The sequence below is a fragment of the Macaca mulatta genome, chromosome 6, assembly GCF_049350105.2.
Source record: "Macaca mulatta isolate MMU2019108-1 chromosome 6, T2T-MMU8v2.0, whole genome shotgun sequence".
NCBI classification, from domain to species: Eukaryota; Metazoa; Chordata; class Mammalia; order Primates; family Cercopithecidae; genus Macaca; species Macaca mulatta.
This window is the reverse complement of record NC_133411.1, coordinates 102,311,700-102,332,955: the sequence shown is the minus strand read 5'-3', so window position 1 is coordinate 102,332,955 and position 21,256 is coordinate 102,311,700. Positions and strand designations below refer to the sequence as shown.

General features: G+C 40.6%; 1 protein-coding gene and 1 long non-coding RNA gene across 5 annotated transcripts in view; one reads left to right on the top strand and one right to left on the bottom strand.

The window, feature by feature from the left end:
* The window catches only part of LOC114678858 (uncharacterized), a 242,552-nt gene extending 237,678 nt beyond the window's left edge, over window positions 1-4,874 (bottom strand). For all 3 annotated transcript variants that reach the window (XR_013418429.1, XR_003730449.2, XR_013418430.1), the window contains exon 1: window positions 4,589-4,874. This is a non-coding gene — a long non-coding RNA (uncharacterized LOC114678858). The remainder of the gene's footprint in view (window positions 1-4,588) is intronic.
* Window positions 4,875-5,089: 215 nt separating this feature from the next.
* Window positions 5,090-21,256, top strand: part of ELL2 (elongation factor for RNA polymerase II 2) — a 76,298-nt gene continuing 60,131 nt past the window's right edge. For both annotated transcript variants that reach the window (XM_078005000.1, XM_001094059.5), the window contains exon 1: window positions 5,090-5,362. Coding sequence is in view for 1 of the 2 variants with exons in the window: in XM_001094059.5 (XP_001094059.2) it covers window positions 5,216-5,362 (147 nt within the window). In the remaining variant the exon portion in view is untranslated. The remainder of the gene's footprint in view (window positions 5,363-21,256) is intronic.

Below are 21,256 nucleotides of genomic sequence, written 5' to 3'. Positions count from 1 at the left end.
ACTCTTTACCACTCTTCTCCTTTTCAGAGCTAACAAGATATCTTTCAGGGCACTTTGCACTATGCTGAATAGCCATAAAATAATTATCATGTGGGAAAATGGCCACTTTGGTCACTATGCTGGACACAGTTCAGTTCTGTGGACAGGACATTTTCTTCAATCAGGGAAGAAGGGGAGAATTTTCTTGGTGTTTAGAGGAATCAAATCCGAGTCCTTTTGCCTCCAAAGGACACAATTTCCTAGAGACTGCTCTTAATGTAGAGAAAGGCAAGGAATAGAGAGAGGGGAAAAAAGCTAAAAAGGTATTAATGAAGACTGAGTATCTCCATCTTAGGGAGCTAACGTGTGTGTGTATTCAATACATGTGAAAGAAGGAGAGATAGCCCTGGCCACCTAGCCTTCTACTCAGCCCCATTAAGAGTGAAGAAGGGCTTTGAACTGGAGGGAAGGAGGGACTTTCCTCACTTTCAGATCACAATTTTTTTTTTTTAATAACCAGACTGTTCTAGAAAGAGAAAGGAACTTTGGAGAACAAGAAAGTGTAGAGGTAGATGTCCAGAGATGGGTTAACACCTCCTAATCCTGGGAAGAAGCTGAGGCTGCCAGCCCCAGGAAGGGTACAGCCCAAGTCCAGTGTCCTTTCTGTACCTCAATAAGTATACACCTGGGGAGGGAGGCTGGACTTTGCTGAGCTTAGTACCCCAGGGCTGCCCGTTTCAGCAAAGTTCTCAGATAAGCGATTCCTTTCAGAAAATCATGTGGACATGGTCCATCATCATATTACAAGGCTAGGGAGAGTTTCAGCCTCCCTGCTCATAATCACCATGAGTGCCACCCTTAACCCTACTCCCATAAAAATACACGACATAAGTAAATACAGTATGTTTGTTCTACAAATGCATTTTCAATTCAGGTCCTCTGTTGCCTTCTATCTAGGTTGTGTTCCATCCCAAACCCTTCCTAAAAAGAAACTCTTGAGCCTCTAAAGAAGTATAACAGCAGAGATAGACCTAGATTAGAGAACCCTCCCCATATATTCTGGAACCTTCGAATGACTTGTAAATTTACTGTCCTACTACTCAGATGGGGAACTCAGAGTCAAATTTAGCAATAATGATGATAACAATAATAAACAATGCAATGTAACATTTCTCGTACTTAGAGTAAATATTCACACAATACAATAAAAATTATTCAACTTAAAACCTGTGTTTATATAACAAAATCTATGCCCTAACTATAGGTATCTCACTTTTATTCTCTATAAATATCTGCTGAAGTACTTTTAAAACTATGAAGCTTCTACTTCAATTGTGTCCAAGGCAAGGAAATTTAGTACATTTTAGATTTTAGTACATGGCTGGGCAGTCTTGAAGGGAGAGTGGTGTAATAGTTGGGTCAAACACAACCATTGCACAAGGGAGCAAGCAGCATTGGGGAAGAGAATTCAAAAGGGAAAGATTTTCTCTCTGGAAATTCTGCATCGAGAGAGCTTCTGTGCTATAACTCTATAAGGTTCTATGTTCTCTTTCTGTAACAGAAGCCATTGCCTTGTATTAAGACATTAATAAGCATTAACTTTTTGTATAGATGGGTTTAAGAAATAACCTCCAAACTGCTAACACAGGTATAAGATAGAATGCCCTTCTGCATTGGCAGTCACTACAGAAGATCTGGAAAACTAGAAACCTGTGGGCTAACTTTGGCCTAAAACTTTTTTAATGTCCAGAAAATGTTTATTAAAATTTTTACCTGGCAACAGTCAGCTGAACCAAGATATCACTCAGCCCTTTAAACGCTCCCAGCTCACTACAGTCCAGCATCTTCAGTGCCTATGACATTGTATCTGCCCTGTTTCACTCATTTGGGTATCCAATAGTCCCTGAAGGCATCTGAATTGGTGACCACTGCACCAAAGATGTGAGAAACAGTCATTAAATATGCAGCAACCTGGAATGAGGGGTGGCCCAGTATTTGAAGGCCAGAGAAGGCCTTGATGTTCACATATCCCTTGCCAGCACTGTATATTAGACATGAGAGATGGAGCAGGCCCTGCATCAGATTCCTTTTAGCCTTTTTTCTGTACTGAACTGTCTTATACGACAGATTTCTTCTCAGTTATTAAATCTAATCCATAGCTACTCAGTGTATATAAGGACTGGAAGGACACTTAAAGAGGTGATTCCGACCCTGCCTCTCCTGGTTATGTTAGGCAGGTTGCTTTTAAGTTAATGGGAGTCTCCGTTCCTCCTTCATAAAACTAATGTATTCACCTGGAATCATCATTAAGATCATTTTTAGTTGGCCTGTCTCCATCTATACCACCTCCAACTTATCTAGAATCTACTCAACCCTCAAGAGCTGTTCAAGTACTATCACCTTCATTAAACCTCTTCAGACTTCTCCTTTCTTTGAATTTTTGAGCTTGTCACCAACACCATCCAAATTAGCATTTACTAATTTTCTAATTGCTTTGCTTTCAGTATACTGTTCACTTGCCACATTGAAACAGAAAATTCCTTTAGAGACTTTACAGTTTAATTTTTAAATCCTCTACAGCATGTTAAACTTAACTGATATTCAATGATAATTTAATTATTTAAATCAGATAAAGATACAGAAAATACGTATAAAATGGCAACCTTCCCAAAAAGCACCTTTCATAAGCCTCCTCAAAATACATTATCCTTACCAGCATCATAACTTGACCATCTGATTCAGGCAGGCATAATGTGTACTATACCTGTGAGACATCAATGAAAAGACGCTACTAGATTACCATATTGCTTTGTACTTGATCATTTCCTCCTACCACAGTTGAAAAGCTCAAAAGGGGAAAAACACAAACATTAACTCACTACAATAATATATTAATCCCCGAAAGATTTCTTACCTACTAAAATAGGGCATGGGAAAAATTTTCCTACTATATTTTTTTAAAAAAATCAATTACTAGTAAGAAGCTATAGGTCAGATATTTGAAAACTACAACGAAAACCATCCTTACTCCTCCCCCACCAGCTTGGATGTCATCAGAAATTCTGAGTAAGAGTAGGCCAAGTTAGGATATCATGTGGGTGGGGATTTACCCACATTCACCGGAAAAGCAGTAGGATACAGGTTTTACTTGTTCCGGTCAAACCTCCCTTCCCCCTCGCCCCCCACATAATTAAGGCTTTAGCTATGTGCTCAGTCCTTTAGTATCAAAGCAAAAAAAAAAAAAAAAACCAGAGAGAGAAAAGAAAAATTCAAGTACAGAATTATTTTTAGACTATAGTCCGCTTAGAGATGAATTATTTGAATAAGGTTTCTACTTTTGGAAAGCTGAGAAAACTAGGTAATAAAGCCTCTATTTCCCTTCTAAGGGTAAACTTTTTAATCCAATTTGATGATTCCTTAATTTCTCTACTCAATGAATTTAAGATAACTTTGTATCACCAAAGTAAATGAAATTAGCAAGCGTTAATTATGTCTTAACAGCTAGCCAGTCTTAGTGGATTGAAATTAAGTCAATTTACAAACTGTTTTCCTGTGATGGAGCAATGCTTAATACAGGTGTTTCCACTTAATCCATGGAACGAGAATTCATTCTGTAATTCACATTATACACCTACTTTGTTTGAGAGTCTGAATCAAAAGGGAGTGTACACGTACGGTGGGGAAGGCATTTATTGGGAGGGGAGGACATGGAATTATAGCCATAATCCTATTTAAAGTAATGAAAAACACTGATTAAATATCTATAAACTTTCCCGGGGGATCCCAGTAGAACAGAACACGGTTTTATAAGCTGAGAGTAAAAACAAGCGTCTCCGTTTTTTTATTAAAAAAAAAAAAAAACTTTTTTAAACTGACTTTCAACAGTTTGAAAGCTTTCAATGGTTTTATCTGGTGTTTCTGATCACCCAATTAATCCATCCTCTGACAGGAACCCATCTGTCAGTCTATCCACACACAACTTGAAAGGGACTCCAGATTAGGCTCCCTCTTTTAGCCACGCCTACACAGGAAGCATCCTGTGGATAGAATGGAAAGTATGCCAGGCCTGTGCACACGCCTCACGCCCCCATCTACTTCGCTTATCCTCGACAGCCTATCTCTTACCTTTAAACCCTAGCTAGGTTTTCACACAGCCCTATCAAAAAAGGACAAAACTCAAACTGAATCAGAGAATGAGAACTGTCGACGTTTCTTTTAATTTAGAACAATGCCAGTTTTACTCTTCTAGAGTCCTTTTTAAGAAGATACCATCCCAGAGAATCACAACAGGGCATGGCGTAGTAAAGACCTCGAACTCAATTCTCTATTATACCATGCCCACCATACGAAAGGCATTTAACTTCCCGCGTGATTTTGTCCTTAAGATGCTCCACAAAATCTAACTCAACTCCTACATCTAAGAGTCAACTCACTAATTTCAAGGGTTTTTGGTTTTGTTTTTATAAGCTCTGCGTGTGGCACCCGATAACTTCAAGTTTCGAGTGAGCAGTTTCCTCCCAATCCCGTCTGCTCAACTACAGTACCAGGAGTTTTGAGGAGCAGATCTCTAGCGAGTCCGCCTACTGCGTCCTCCCCCACACGCACGCACCAAGTTCCACAGCTTCCGCAGCCGTCGGGGAACAAAGTCCTTATTTGGTCACGGCCATCCCTTACACATCGGAGGTGGAGATCCTCCTCTCCAGGGACCACCCGCGCAGGGCGAGATTCCCCAATTCTGACTTTTCACTACCGTCCCCTACAGGGGCGGGGCTCCAACTCCAGGTAACCAGACCAGGCAACCTGGACTTCCAACTAGCAGGGGAGTCCCCAAGCCAGCCTGGCCAATCTCGGCCGGCGAGCCAAGACGACCAGACGTGACGTCAGACGTGATTAAGTTGGCGCGTCACCTAGACGTCAGCCTGTTACCTCTTGGACGTCCCGTCCCAGGAGCAAAACTCCAGCGACTTTGGGCCCCGCCCCAGTGAGAGTGGAGGGCGGCCGATGAGGGCGGTTCTGAAGGGAACAAGACCAATGAGACGAGCCCGGGGCGGGGCGCGGGGCCGGAGGGTGGGGCGGGTGGCGGCGGTGGCAGTCCGAGCTCTGGCTCCGCGCAGTATATGACAGTACGTCAGCAGCGGGATGGCCCTAGCAGTGGCGGCGGCTGCTGAAGCCCAAGCAGCCGCGGCCGCAGTGGAGGCTAGAGCCGGAGCGGCGGCGGCACCCCGGGGAGTTTAAGATGGCGGCGGGGGGGGCAGCGGGCCTGCGGGAGGAGCAGCGCTATGGGCTGTCGTGCGGACGGCTGGGGCAAGACAACATCACCGTACTGCATGTGAAGCTCACCGAGACGGCGATCCGGGCGCTCGAGACTTACCAGAGCCACAAGGTGAGGGCTCGGGGAGGCAGAGCGCACCCCTTACTGCCTGGCCGCGTCTCCCCCTGCCCGGGTGCCGGGTGCGGGGCCGGCGGAGCCGGGGCTGGCAGCTGCCGCCGTCAGCGCCCGCAGCAGCCAGGCAGGGCAGGGCCGGCTGGGTGGCTGACCCCGCAGTCCCGGGCCAGCCTGGGCGTTGGGGAAGCGGGCAGGCGGGCGGCCCCTGGCGGCGGGGCCGAGGCAGCCGCAGCCCTGGGTCGGCTGCCGTGCCGCTGCGGGACTTTCCGACGGCGCACGCGGATTTCCTGGCTTGTTGGGTCCTAAAGAGGGAGAGAGGCCCCGATGAGAGAAGTGAGATGACCACGCTACCCTCTGCGGGGAAGGCGGGTAGCGAGCAGCGTGTGGGCAAGGAACCAGGGACCACTCGCGGACACCAGCTGTCCGCGTTTTCTAATTACATGGGCACGGTGGATCCGCAGAGACTGGACACAGGCGCTCCGCGTGTGGGGGTGGGACACACCTTGTATTCCCAGGGACTTGGGGACACATGCGCTTCACGTATCAGGGGACACACTGTGTGCTCGAAGGGATGGGGACTCGGGCGCATGGTGAGGGGCGCACGGTGTACTCGTAGAGATAGGGACTTAGGCAGTCCGTGTAAGGGGGCGGCGCACACTGGAACGGCAGGGACACTGGCGCTTCGCGTACGGGGGGGAGGGGACACACCTGCATTCTCAGGGACTCCGGGACACCGGCGCATCGCGTTACTGGAGACGCGCCGTGTCCGGGGGCGGACACAAACCAACACGGCGTCCCGGGGAGAGACCTGAGGACTCACACACACTTAGCGCTCCCCGGGAGTAAGACATGGGATTCTGAGGATGGAGGTTCACCGACGCTCTACGTACCCAAAAAAACTCCCGGCGTCTGGGGCTGACTCGGGGACGTGTAAACAGGGAACGAGCCAGAAGGTGGGGGGAGGATGCAATGCATCCCGGGCAGAGACTCGGGCCTCTCACCCCTCGTTTTCGAGAGAAGCCCATGGACACACACACCCCTCCAGTACAGAGAGAGGCTCAGATAGGCGCACGTTCACTGTAATTGCACCACAAATCCAGACGCTTTCATGTTGGAAAAAAAGTGGGAGAGAGAGGGAGGCACCAAGAAGGGACGTAGTAACCAGGGTGCATGGGGAAGCAGTTTATGGACACGCAGTACTGTGTGCCTATGAGGGAGACCGGAGTGGATACATTGCATGAGGGAGGGTTATGTCATATGGGGGAACTTGTAAAGTTTTACAGGAGAAGAGAGTCGGAAGGGAAATAGAACCCACGGGGCATCTTACAAATAGCCCATTCTACCCTGAGGAACACACTCCAACCGGTCTCATAAAACAGGCACAGAGGGGCAGAAGGACACCGAGACACAGACTCACATAGTTATTCAGCTAAAAGTGGGGAAAAGAATTGACATCTGTTGAGCTCCCACTAAAGCCAGGCACTTTAAATACACAGAGCGAAGTCAGAGTCTGAGGCAGAGCGGCAGGAGAGGTGTGAACCCTGGTTCACTGGGAATGTTTTCAGAGAGCCCCCCCCACCCCGACATAAGTGTGCGCACAGAGAAGGCATTAGTTGTGCAGGCTTTGGATAGAAAATGAACTCACAGGATAGGGTATTTGTAAACAGCAGTGGAGACTTTCAGAGGTGAGTGTATTGTTAGGAAGGCACTCACAGAATTGGGTGGACACATGAGTGTACGTGCTAGGACACTTGTGTTACTAACCAGAGAAGCATATGGTGAAAAACACTCACAGACTTTGTGTGGTGGGGTGAGGGGGCGTTAAGGAGGAGTGCATGCACAGGGAGAAAGGTACCTTCCTACATACAGTGAAATCTCGGGAGAAAACCTCAAGAATGGCTGGGAGAGATACAAGAAATACAAAACTGCGTGGGCCAATAGCTACTCCTAGATAGGTGCACCTGCAGTGAAGAGACCAGCATCAAACGGAGTGGGAGGCCCATTTGGGGGAAGCCAGAAACACAGGCAGAGGGACAGAAGCAGACAGTGGAGAGAAACTCAGCCTTGCAAGATGGAAAGATAAGCTTGCCTGTTCCAAGGGAAGGGCGTGGGAAGGAATGGCAGTGGGAAGAAGGTAGGTCAGGGAATGTAAAGAGAAAACCCAGAGGCCCAGAGAGAAAGAAGTCAGCAGGAGGCGGCTAGCCCCTATTGAGGAGCAGACCAGAGGAACAGAGAAAGACTGACACACAGTGGGTGGGAAGAGGCATCTCTGGGGGGCAGTAGGTCAGCCAGCTACCTTAGGAAAACAATAGGCAAACTGTACAGTTGATTACAGCAAGATTGACAGTGTACACTTGTGGGGAAAGGGGGCAGATGAGGAGGTCCACTTGGGGAAGGGAAAGTGAAGTGACAGAGATGCCCCCAGTGCCCGCTGATCTGCATGACCACTGGGGGCCCCAGAAGGGAGTGCTTTGTTTTCTTACCTTTGGATGGCCTTCATTTTTGCTTCCTATACCCTAGTGTTTTCATATTTGGAATTAAGTTTACAGTGCTCTAAAAAGCCCTGCATTTATGTATCAGTAGCTTCCAGGAGACAGAAGATCAAAAATTCTTTCTCTCTCAACCCACCACTTAGTTCTTAATTAAAAAAAAAAAAAAAAGTTTTTACTTTTTAAGAGGTACCAAAGTAGTCAGTGGCTTTATTTGCTTCTGACTGCTTCTAGTACTTCTTCCATTTCTGTGCATACACATTTATCGGTCTGGTTGGTCTCTACAGAGGCAGCAAAGGGAAAGGGGGAAGACTTTTTCCAGATCTCTCTACCTTAAAGCACGGAGCCAGATAGATTGTATTGCTCCTAGGATTCCTTTTCTCCTGCAAAACTGATGGTAGAAGCAGTGGCGTGGGGGGGATGGTACATGAGCTGACCATTCTTAACCAGCTCCCGTCCTCAGGCTTCACTGTCAGCTTAGCCATGGAAACACTTTTTAAGGGGTGTGGAAAAGCAAGCAGGAATTGGAGTGAAATTGTCAACCTCAGTTGGATGAAAACTGGGAAGAAATCAAAAAAATGAGATAGATACCTTTCTGGTGACTGAATGTACCATTGGTACTTACTGCAGGCTCCATCCACATATGTGTCCTCAGTGCCCCTCCTTCTGACTCAGACAGACCAGTGCGCTCCTATGGGCACAGTAACAGTTGCTAGCAGTAGGCATCTGGCTAAGCTTTTATCCTCCAGTGGAAGGATATTAATTTGGTCTTTTTCACTTTCCATCGTTATTAGAAATAGGGCTCATGACTTTAAATTGAAGCTGCTGTTTGGGAACATGTTCACGTGGATTGGCTAATTGGGAAGAGTTTTCTGGTGGTCAAACCTGTTCTCTCTTGGGGAAAATGGTTTTAATTTCTCATATAAAACTGTCCCCCACCATTCCTGTATTCATATAGGAGGGTACTTGATGACAGGTAGCCTCGAAGCAGCTCTGGCCTATGTAAAGTGATGACTCTTACGCCTTCTCTTCTAATGACTAAGAGCCAGAAATTTCAACAGGTTAATTTGCTAAATTAAGCATCAGAGAATTCTTTTTTTGTCCAAATTATTTTGTCTATTGGAGTTACTCTTCTAAATTAACCCACTTTGATGTAAGGGTTCAAATTATGGCTTCAAAGAAGTGAATTTAAAAGTTTTAGGGTTATGATTTAGGCAGAACAGAGAACTTTTTTAGATATAATTGAGCAAATTTACAGAGTTCTTAGGGTTCATGGAAACAGAATATTTGATGAAAATTCTGAAATCTTGTTTTTTTTCAAATTACAATTCCTTACTGTTTCAAAAGACACATAATCCTACTTGACCTTCATTATTCAGGTTTCCTATTTTTAGAGAAGTGATCTTGGGAACCTTTCTAAACAGTCAGAGGGGCATTGTGAGTCCAGCAATGAAAGTTATAGTTGGAGTAAATATCTTCTAAAAGTTGTTTTCCCACTCACGCTGAATACAGAAATGGCTTCAAGTTGATTCCAGTATCATGTTAACTGGAAAGTTATTTTCATGATTGGCAGAAAAATTTAGAGATGATAATACAGATATCAACAATATTAACCTTTTAAAATGTAGATTCATTTGAATGAGGAGAAAAGTTGCTAAATAAATAAAATCACAAATTACAACTTTATAGTCATTTTAAATTGTTATCTGTGATTGTGTGGTCTACATAAGCTCTACATATTTTAAATGAGCATATATTATTATAATTACATATTTCTCCCAAATGGAAAACTATATTTAAAATTAAAATCCGACATTTAAAAATACATTTTAGCAAAGTTCCTCAGTAATGCAGCTGGCTTTATTTTGAAGTTTGAGTAATTTATTTTTATAACAAAAACTTTATCAAAGCATTATTTTCAGATTTTGTTATTGCTGAGCCTGTCAATTTAATTTTTAAAAAATGTTTACTCAAAGTTTCAAAGGTGGTGGCTCAAATACCATTACCATGTTTACTGAACTATTACATAAAAAGTCTAGCATAGTTGTGTTTGGGGGCAGGGGCTGCTCCTGCTCTCTCCCTGAAGATCAGAAAGCAGATGCCTTTAAGTGGGATTCTGCTAACACATTTCTCTTGTCAACTCCATTGAATTGAAATACATTTTTCTGCCTTTGTTAGTGTCTTCTAGGAAAGTGATAATGTTTTTAAAATTTGTACATATATATTGCCATTTAATTTTTCATAATTTTAGATGCTATTTACAAAGCATAAGTTCTTATTTAAGCCTCCAAAATTATTGTCCTTCATAGTAGCTCCCTTCAGTGTGTTACTTGACCTTTTGTTAAATCACTGAGTCCACAGGTCAGAGGGTAAGTGACTTCCTCGCCTTATCCTTTTCTTCTACCAGGTGAACTTTTTAGCATTTGATTCATTATAGTTTAAGACACAGAAAAGACTCATACTCTGCTGTTTTCTCTTTCTTTTTCTGCCTGCCCATATTTTGTGTGTGTTTTCAATAATCTGCCTTATAAATACAGAAGATTGTTCTTAAGCCACCACTTGAGCATCCAGACCTGCCAGCACAGCACTGCCACCACTGTTGGACATGTTTATTAAGTAAAACAGTGAGGTGTGCTTTAGCAGATTCTATTTGCTCCACTTTTAAAATGTAGCCAAGTTTAATTTAAATGAATTAATCCTACTGACTTTTAACTTAGACCCATTTTCAGTCTGTGCTTCATTTTAAAATGCTTTTTATCAAGTGAAGTCAAGTTTGTGCCCCATCCTTCAGTGTTTGGAAAGTTTATTCAAATGCCCAGTTGCTCAGTGCAAAGGAGGGTGTTCCTCCCTGAGAAAAGTAGTAGCCAGATTGCCTAAAAAGATAGACAGGGAAGCTTGGCACCCGAATTGGGAAGAGAAAGAAAGAACATATGTGAAGGATTGGAACATGTTCAAGAAAAGAATTTAAAAGGAAAGGGGCGTAGAATTCTTGGAATGACTTACAGAAAAGCTTACCAAGGACAATCACCAGATTCAGCCTTTCCATTTGCTCCATTTGCACTTGTGAAAAATTACAGAAGCTGTGCTCATAAGGCTTATTAGGTAATTGGTGATAAAGCCAGCAGAGAGAGGAAAATGAGAATTTCAGCTGAACCAAGGCTAGGTCACTTTTAACAATTCGTGATGACCCTTTTCTCTGCCACAGAGAAGCTCAGGAGTCTGGCACTAGATCCAGCCCACCATTTGCTAGATTGGGCCAAATGTATTTTGGATTGTTTGAGAAAATGTCCCTAAAATGTGATATTATGGCCATCCTACATTGAAGATGAACTAAGTTTTATAATAAAGAAAACAACACGTATATAACCCAATTATCTGACTGTCCTGCATACCGCAGCTCCATACAGAATTTCCTATGACTTATGCACAAATCTCCTGCAGTTCTGGGGTAGAATATAATAAATTAATGTCCATGTATTTAGAGCCAATTAAAGCTGGAAAACACGGCATAACTTGGGTCAGGTTTCTAGCAAGGATTTCTGTCTCTGTCTTTTATTTTTTATCTCCTTCCTTCTTTCCTTCCTTCCTATTTCTTTCTGTGGCAGTATTATGGCTCTTGAGAGCTATGTTGAATCTTCAAGAATAACTGGTTTAAGAGTTTCCATTAATACTTTGCCAGCAAAGACCAAAGCTGGCATTTGCATGATTTAATGCAGGATATAAGAAAAGAGAATTTTATTAATTAAGCTATAAACTCCTTGAAGATTCGTGGATAAAATTATCACCTCGAATTGACCTCTACAGTAAGGGCATTTGGCTACTGGTTTCATAGTAACTAGATTGTTGAACAAATGGGATGAGTTTCTTTTTTTTGCGGGGATCCTATATGTTACTGGTCTAAAATCCTTGGATCTTAAAGGATTTTAGCAAGATTTTAGCAGACAGAAACTGGATGGGGACCACATCTCCAGCAGAAACAATGGCATAGGTAAGCAAAGAAGAGTGGTAGCTAGGGCAAGCTCCAAGAATTGCCATAAAGACCCTGTTCTGCTTAACATGGCGGTCAGGAGAAAAATGTAGTTGAGTTTAAGAGAGAAAAAGTAGGTCAGAGCAGATTCATTACCTTACTAAGAAGTTTGGATTTTATTCTGTGAACACTGAGTAGAAACATAAGGTAATTTGATCTGTGTTTTAGGATTATTCTGGCCCTCATGTGCAGGATGACTATAATGTGAATCTGGAAGGAGATAGACAAGTTAGGAAGAAGTTTGTGGTACAGGCCAGAGATGACTGGAGTCCACCCTAGGGTGTTGGTGGGAGATGCAGGAGATGAATAGAATCTGTAGAATTTAACAAGGTATTGGCCGGGCGCGGTGGCTCATGCTTGTAATCCCAGCACTTTGGGAGGCCGAGGCGGACGAAACACGAGGTCAGGAGATCAAGACCATCCTGGCTAACACAGTGAAACCCTGTCTCTACTAAAAAACCAAAAAAAAAAAAAAAAAAAAAAGGTAGCCGGGCGTGGTGGCGGGCGCCTGTAGTCCTAGCTACTCGAGAGGCTGAGGCAGGAGAATGGCGTAAACCCGGGAGGCGGAGCTTGCAGTGAGCCAAGATCGCGCCGCTGCACTACAGCCTGGGCGACAGAGCCAGACTCCGTCTCAAAAAAAAAAAAAAAAATTTTTAGAAGCAGAATTGAATTGAGATTTCTAGCCATTGGCACTAGGAGGGGTACCCCTGATAGAAAAAGGGAAATTGGAAGCAGATGGGAGAGTGGAGTTGGGGGTAGGGGAGATAAAGATGTGAGTGCCATTTTGGTGAACATTCACTCAGCCTTTTAATTTATAATGAGGAGACTTGGGTTTGATTAGATGTTTTATATTTGAGAAGTCTATTCAGGAGTTTGAGGCAGACAGATATATAAAACAGTGCTGTGTTGCTTAATATGTCTTATATAAACTGTTTTATTTGGATGGAAATTTTGGAGATTGTTGATGTTTTGAAGAAAGTTGAAATTCTTTGGGAAAAAAATTTGGTTTTGAGCAGGGCATTTTAAATTTTGTTTGTATTTCTATAGACTTTCTTTATTGAATAACCCCTATAAATTGTGCTTAAGGCACTGATAATATGAAATGTAATTTTATTTTAACATGGAAATCAGATCTTCTGTGGTTTCTGTCCCTATTGATTAATGAAACGTAAGTAACTCTATATAATGTGCCTGGATTTACATTTCAAGTTTTATTTTGAAATAACATAATTCCTAAAGGCCTTGAAGGAGTACTTTCAGTTACCTCACATTACCTCTATTTCTGTTTTGGTGTTTTGATTCCTTTATTTCTTTTTTGTTGGTAGTTCCTTATGAAAAACAAAACAAAGGAATCATGAGTGCATAGAACTTTTGCTATACATACACATTGTAATGGAATGGACTACTGTGAGCGCTTGGTTCTTGATTCAGGGAGATAACCTAGTCTGGAAGACTTTTTCACTCAACAGTGAGCTTATTCAAGGGTCTAGCCAGGCTTGAACTTTCTTATAAGATTCACAGATACTTTTTAATACTTAAATATGCTTAACTAGAAACTTAAGTATTAGCATATTTTAAGATAACATTTAATATCATTGCTTTTGGCTCCATTATTAGAAACCATGATGCCTCAAGAACCAGAAAAGGTGTCCATGTAATAAAAACTCAGCTGAGTATCTTAAGATGTTTTTTCTTTCATAAAAAATTAAGAGGTAGAAGAGTTAAACTACCAAATATTCGTTTGTTCATTCAGCAAACGTGTATTTATCTTCTGACATTTGCCAGGGATAGAACTAGGCATTGGAGATATAAAGCTGAATAAGTCATGAATGGTCCCTGCCAAGAAAGTGCTTGTCATTTTAGTAGAAGCAGGCAAATGTGAAAAAATAAACGCTATAAAGTTTGTGTTCAAGGAGATGTCTTCTTTACCTGCCATCCTCTGCTCAGCCCATTGTTTCCACCACACCCGTGAGGTTATACCTGACAAAGTCCCTGTTAAAGTCCAGTGGTCATCTCTTTGTTTCCATCTTACCAGACCTCAGCGGTATTCCATTCTCTTGACCACTTCTTCCTGTTAGAAACACATTCCTGATTTTCCTCCTACCTCTCTGCCCATTCTTTCTCATTCTCCTTTGCCTGCTTTCCTCTGTTTGGCTGGCCTCTGAATGTTGGAGCTCTGTCTCTCTTCTCTTTATCTGTTCAGCCTCCCTAGGTGAGTTCATTTAGTCCTTTGAATTTAAGTGTCATCTATATATTAATGACTCCCAAATATTTATCTCCAGATCTATTCTTTTCTCCAGCTCCAAGTACTGATTTCCAATACACTGCCTCATCAAAGTTTAACAGACATCTCAAATCTTACATATCCAAACTGTGTTTTATACCCTTGTAGGAGTTTTTCTCAAGGGTATGGCTAATCATTGCAAGGAGAAAACTATCCTCTGACAATCAACTATTTCAATAAGTACAGACATAAAGGAAATTATAAAAGCGTTACCTGATTTTGTTATTATAAAGGATCCTCTCCTTTGTTGATGTGAGAATCTATGAGGGATCAAGTAAGATTTTTTTTTAACTGTTATTTTAGGTTCAGGGTACATGTACAGGTTTGTTATGTAGGTAAATTGCATATCATGGGGGTTTGGTGTACAGATTATTTCATCACCCAGGTAATAAGCATAGTACCCAATAGGTAGTTTTTTTGATCCTCACCCTCCTTCCACCCTCCACCCTCAAGGTAGGCCCCTAGTGTCTGTTTTTCCCCTCTTTATGTCTATGCGTGCTCAATGTTTAGCTGTCACTTATTAATGCAAACATGTGGTATTTTTTTTGTTCCTGTGTTAGTTTGCTCAGGGTAATGGCCTAAAGCTCCATCTATGTTGCTGCAAATGACATGATCTCATTCTTTTTCATTGCTGTGTTGTATTCCATGTATATATGTACCACCTTTTCTTAATCCAGTCTACCGTTGATGGGCATTTAGGTTGTTTTCATATCTTCACTGTTTCTAAAATTAACTCATTATTTTACTCCTAAAATCTCTATCTACCTAAGTGTTCCCTATCTCAGTAAGTGGCAGAACTCTCTATCAATTGCTTAGAAATTGACTAGCAACCCTTGATTTGTCTCCTGTTTTCTTGACATATTTGATCTATCAGCAAGTACTGTCAACCTTCAAAATATCCTGAACCTAACCCCAGCCATTGCTGCTATTCCAGTCCCAGTTACCATCATCTCTCCTCAGGATCACTGCCATGAACTTTGAGGTGGCCTCAAGTTTCTACCCTTCCCCCATAATCCACAGCAGCTAGAGTGATCTTTTCAGAACATTAAGTATGATCAAGTAGTCTCCCAGTTTCAAGCCCCCTGATGGTTCCCTTTGTAAAAAAATGTTTTCGATGCCACATTTTATTAATTTCTAGTTTAAAAAAAAACTCCATCTTCCAGTCTAAGCTTATTTTACCACTTCTCCTTATACTTCTGCTTTAGAGATCATGATCCCAGGAAACAAATCTTTATTTGCATTTACAGTCAGATTTGACATATAAGCTAATTATACAATTATAAAGCCCACATTAAATCTGGGGAAAAAATGGTGGGATACTATGCTTCAAGTGTTGATTGATTGATTGATTGACTGATTTAATTTTTGAGACAGAGTCTCGCTCTGTCGCCCAGGCTGGAGTGCAGTGGCACGATCTCGGCTCACTGCAAGCTCCACCTCCTGGGTTTATGCCATTCTTCTGCCTCAGCCTCCAAAGTAGCTGGGGCTACAGGCGCCCACCACCACCCCTGGCTAATTTTTTGTATTTTTAGTAGAAATGGGGTTTCACCGTGTTAGCCAGGATAGTCTCGGTCTCCTGACCTCATGATCCGTCTGCCTCAGCCTCCCAAAGTGCTGGGATTACAGGCGTGAGCCACCATGCCTGGCCAAGTGTTGTTGATTTAAAGGCTGGTTCACAGTAACTAACTTTTTGGCTGGTTATTTAGTTTAGATTTTTGCCTTCCATGTTCAAGAGCTATTTGAAATCCTAAAATTTAAGACAACCATATATATATATATATATATGAAGATTATATATATATATAATCTTATATATTATATATAATATATAGATATAGATATAGATATATAGATATAGATATATCTATTATATATAGATATATATATGAAATATATATATATTTTTATATATATATAAAAAGTTTGGCATGTATCAGATAGCCACCGTTTTCTAGAAGCTATCTTTCAAAACAGGGATTGTGCTAAATAGATGTTGGTTTTGGTAATCCCTTATATTTCACTCTTTCCATGCTGTAGTGGCTAGAAAGAAATTATTCTTTACTTCATATGTTCTTTAATCTGGTTCTTCCAAATCTGTAGAAAAGGAATTTCTTTTGAATCTAGGGTAACATTGACTCACAGGGCAAAATACTAGATTGGTTTGTGAAGCTTAATGACTTTCTTTTTGGCATCTAATACAAGGTTTGAGGCAAAGAAGAAGATACCTTTTTTTAAAGTAGTTTTGGATTATTTCTAAATTTCATATCATGTATTATTCTAAGCATGTTATTGGCTTTTAATAAGAGCAGAGTGTATTTTATTTCTTCAGGATCAGCTGATGTCATGTGCTATTTTCTACTTTTAACTCCAAGTTTCTTTCTTCCTCCTCTCTCTTTGCCTAGATATTTTTTTATTACAGTGGTTAAAATATAATTATTAGATAGTCTTCTTTGGGTTCTCTATCAGATGATGTCCTAAAGAACAAAGAAAAAAGTGACTCTTGAACAAAAGAATCATTACTACCAGTTCTTAAATAGTATAGAGGGAAAGAAAGATGATCTATTTTATCCAAGTTGCATCCCAGGGAAAAGTGTGTCCACTTATTTACTTTGCAAGTAAAAACAAGTTCCCAAATTGTGTGGTATTTTCCTTCTACCATAGTGCAAAACCAAAAAAGTGATTCTTAATTATCTGGCTTTCAGTTTCAAATTTCATATTACTATTGTTGGAGGGGGACAGGAAAGACTAACTATATAAAATCCTGAATAAGAGCACAGTTCTGAGCCCCAGGTCACTTATTAGCTGTGTAGCCTTCAGTAATTCACAGGACTTACCTGAGAAATGAGAATAATATTATCTACCCTACAAGGGTGCTTCTGAGAATTCCCAGAGGTGGTAGTAGAAATGGATAGTGCCTGACACATTGTAAACACTCAGATAGTAACTGGTTAGCTATAACTGTTTGTTTAAACAATCCACTTTATAGAAAGTTTTTTTGTTTTGAGCAAAGTTCCAAAATTATATTTGACATTGAATTTTTTTTTTTTTTTTGGCGGTATCTTTATCATGGCTTATAATGCAGCTTAGATACAAAGGTAGATACCAAGTATTTAATAAATACTTGCTGATTGATTTCAAATAATTTAAGAATTCTCAAGAGTTAACCTTTAGTTAACTCAAAGTTCCATGATGGGTTCAAAAGGGAAACTAAAGGTATATCAAAAACATCTCTAACCATAGAGAATAAAGTTGGAAAGATCTCTATAATATTTTTTAGGAATATTGTTATTTTCTAGACCCAGAATGCTATTTCTTGTTTGTTTATTTGTAAAACTGACGGTTGTTGATAAGGGAAAGGTAACCACACATTTAATTTGTATACATGGATAAGCAATATGTATACAATCAAGAGATGGTTATAAACTACCTTTATAGGATAAGTAACTTTTTTATTCAACTCCAAAAAGCAGCTGTGCTCTTCTCCCATCCCAAAGAAATCATGTCAGAATTAATATTAGGAAAATTAATATTTCCTAGCAAAATGACTCAGTAAATTATATATTACTTTTATAGTTCTGATATATTGTGAGGAATAGTCAGTCCCTGGAAATAAGTGTGCATAGATCTCTTTGGTCATAGAGCAATTCTTGTTGCAGTAGCATTGGCTTATAAATGCAGATGTCAAGAGTATAACCAAACTTAAGAGCATTTTAGCATTGTCTGTACTACTATTCTGTGCTTAGGAATGCCCAACATTTCATAAGAGGTATAGAGCATAAATTCAAGGAGCTCTAAGAGCAGTGAAAGTACTAAAATTTGACAGAATCTTTTGACTGTAAACCATCACTTTTGTCAGGATTGTTGATAAATCCTGTTGTTGAAGAAGTTTCCCTAGCCAATGACAATCTGCCTTTGTGTTCTTGGTTGGAAATAGATACCAGATCACTCTCTTACTTATAGCTCAAATACTATTCCCTTAAGCCCTAAAGTAACTTGATTTTCAGAAGAACTACTTGGTGAAAATATTTAATTAAAGCAAAAGTTGAAGCCTTACCTGAAACTCATTTCTAATGGGAATGTATTCAGCAAATGTTTAAAGATACAATGAGTTGAGGTCATGTTTATACGATTACACTTAGGCTAAAAAAATTTTTGGATAAAAAACTAATATGCTTTAGACGTTTGCTTATAATGGTATTGACTTCTAAACTTTTTCCTGGTGTCTCTCTTAATAACACAATGAGTGATCAGATGCAAAATAAGTGGTGTAGAGTTTGTTTCTTCCTGTGGCATTTTTAAAAACATTCAAGAGCTGTAGCCTAGTTAACATGTTCTTTTCTAAAATTGGGATTAAAATCAGTAAAGCATTTGAGGTTGTTTTAAGTATTTTTCTAGATTGCTAGATATCTTAAAAGAATTTCTGAGTGACAATGAGCTTGTTTGGATAAGTACATATAACTCTTCCATAAATGAGGGTTTTATTATATATTAAATAAAATGGTAACAAATATTTATGTATGTTCTTTCACTATACATCGTCCTTAAAGGAAAAAAAACTATTTTTTTTTTCAGTTTTTAATCAGAAACTGAACTAAATTTTACTTTAGTTTTTTTGGAAATTTTAATTACTTTATGAAATTCATTTTCCTTGGAAACAAAATGCCAAAAGAACTGAGTGAACATTTAAGGTCTTTTAAATGTTTAGCACAAGGGGGTAACACATTTCAGAGGCAAGAGAAAGAGAGAGTACTGTATTTGGCATTCAGAGGACTGGATTTAAGGCCCAACTCTGCTAATCACCAGGTCTGTGATCCTGAGTGATGTACTCTACCTTTTAGAGACTCATTATTTATTTTGTCTCTGAAATGGGGAATAATGATGCTTTCCTACCACCCAGAGCTGGTTTTAGGAGGCTCACTTGAGACAACAGATATAAAATGCTCTGTGCCATACATTAGAAAACTAGATAAATAAAAATTATTCTTGTTGAGGAGTCAAGCTCTATAGGTAGAACTATAAACATGTCAAGAAGTCAAGTTCTAAATTCAGGGCATGAGGAAAAAAATTGTATATAGTCAAAATTATTCTTGCAAGTTTCTAAATTGTTATGAAGAATAGTACATATTGTCTTATCTGTACAACCCTGAATAGTAATCTGCATATGTGTACAATGTATATAGTGGTATACTTCATATATAAAGAGAACATATACAAAATGATTTTACAATACTTTTTTTCTTGTTTAGCTGAGCACATAATACTTGTAAGTTACATATGCCTAAGACTCCTGTGTCATAACAATCAGGAATAAGACAACCTATGAAAAAATATACCCAATGTAGTGGAACAGTAGATGCTGGCATCTGGACAAACAGCTAATGAGATTTAACTCATAGTTACATAGTTCCAAGTTAGCAAAATGGTGGCACCAGAGTTTTGTTTGGCTAGAAACAGGTTTAACATTTTTTAATTTGGATATTTTTCCTTTGGGCATTCATTTTCCAGGTACTTACCACTCCTTGTTGCCCTACATCCATCTGTTCCAAAGACCTTTGGGTCTTTGAAGACATTGAAACATTGAGTCTTTGACTCCTGGTTTATCCAAAGGAAGGTCTCACTGAGGAAATTAATTTTGAGGTTGAATGTTAAGTAAGCAATAAGTATGGATTGGCAAAGTAGATCTTGGGAATTTATGCCAGGTTGGAAGAACATGAAAGAGTTAGAGAGGAAAGTCTTTGCAAAACAAACAAACAAAGGTTAACATAGCTGAGCTATTGTTGGGAGGAAATGGAAGATGAACTTGGTTGATTCTGGTTGATCTTGGTTGATAGCGGATGTGTTTTCTATTTAGTAGTTGGCTTTGTTTTGACAGACAGTGATAAAAACTACTCTGGGCCGACAGTGGTATATGAGAGAGGTTCTGCCGGCTATTTGAACAATTTGGAAGGACTTCAAGGAAGGGAGAAAGCCATTATCTAGTTGTGAGGTGATAAGGGTCTTGCTTTCAAAATGGAGACTAAGAACTTAATTTGAGGGAGTTTGGGGCAGAGTGGCCAGAGTTGGTGACTGGGAGCCCTGGAGCCACGTTGGCATCATCTTTCTTTGGTGTCTGATGTTCAGGCTTTCAGCATATCTTATCATTTTTCCTGGGGAATGTCTGCTGTGTCCACCATCCCCGGTTAGCTGCAGATGCAGTCATACTAATTTAGGCCTTTTTTACCACTTCCAGGGTATTTCTAAGCATCCCCCCGAACTGTGCACTAGCTCACTTCTCCAGCCCTGCCCTGCCCTGATCTGTCTCTCTCCATCTATTTTGCACATGACTGAAAGAGCTTCCTTCCCCCAAAACACTTCTGTGAGCAACTCTCTTATTCAAAAAATTGAGAGAGCCTCCAACTGTTTATCAAGTTAAAGACAAGAGTACAACCCATCAGTGAGGGGTTAGGGAGGGGATTAGGGCAGGATTATTTCAGAGTGATAAACTTTTTAAACAGAGTCATCCTGAGGTCTGAAATTTAAATTATTGCCCTATTCTGTAGCAAATAGAAACTAAAAAATGAAGACACATTTTGAGGATAAGGAAAAATTAGGCAGGAATTTGCAGATCGGATCTCATCCTTGCTGTTGTATTTCAAGTGGGAAAGAAGCGTACACATGCAGACCTGCCTTCTGACCATACAGTGTCCATTCCTGTCTCCTTGCTTTTTTCCTCAGGGTATTGTCTTTCCTCGGAACTTACCTTTTCTAAACTGTGATTTAAGAGCCACCTTTTCTGTAAACAATTATCTATTCTAACCTGTACTCTCCTTTTTGAGAATTCTTACTACGCTTCCCACTGCTACTTAGCCTAGTACTTAATCATTCTCAAATTTTCCCCAACTAAAAGATGAACTCTCTGGCATGAGGGATTAGGCCCCCACACTCTTAAATACCCCATTAGCAGATGTGTGTGGAACACAAGGTAGTAGAAAAAAAGCAGCATGGCAAAATAGGGAGATTGAGTCTTGGGTTCTGGTCCTGTGGGGGATAGGCACCAACTGTATTATCTCTAAGGCCTCATCTGGATTTGGAATCCTGTGATTCTAGTGGCA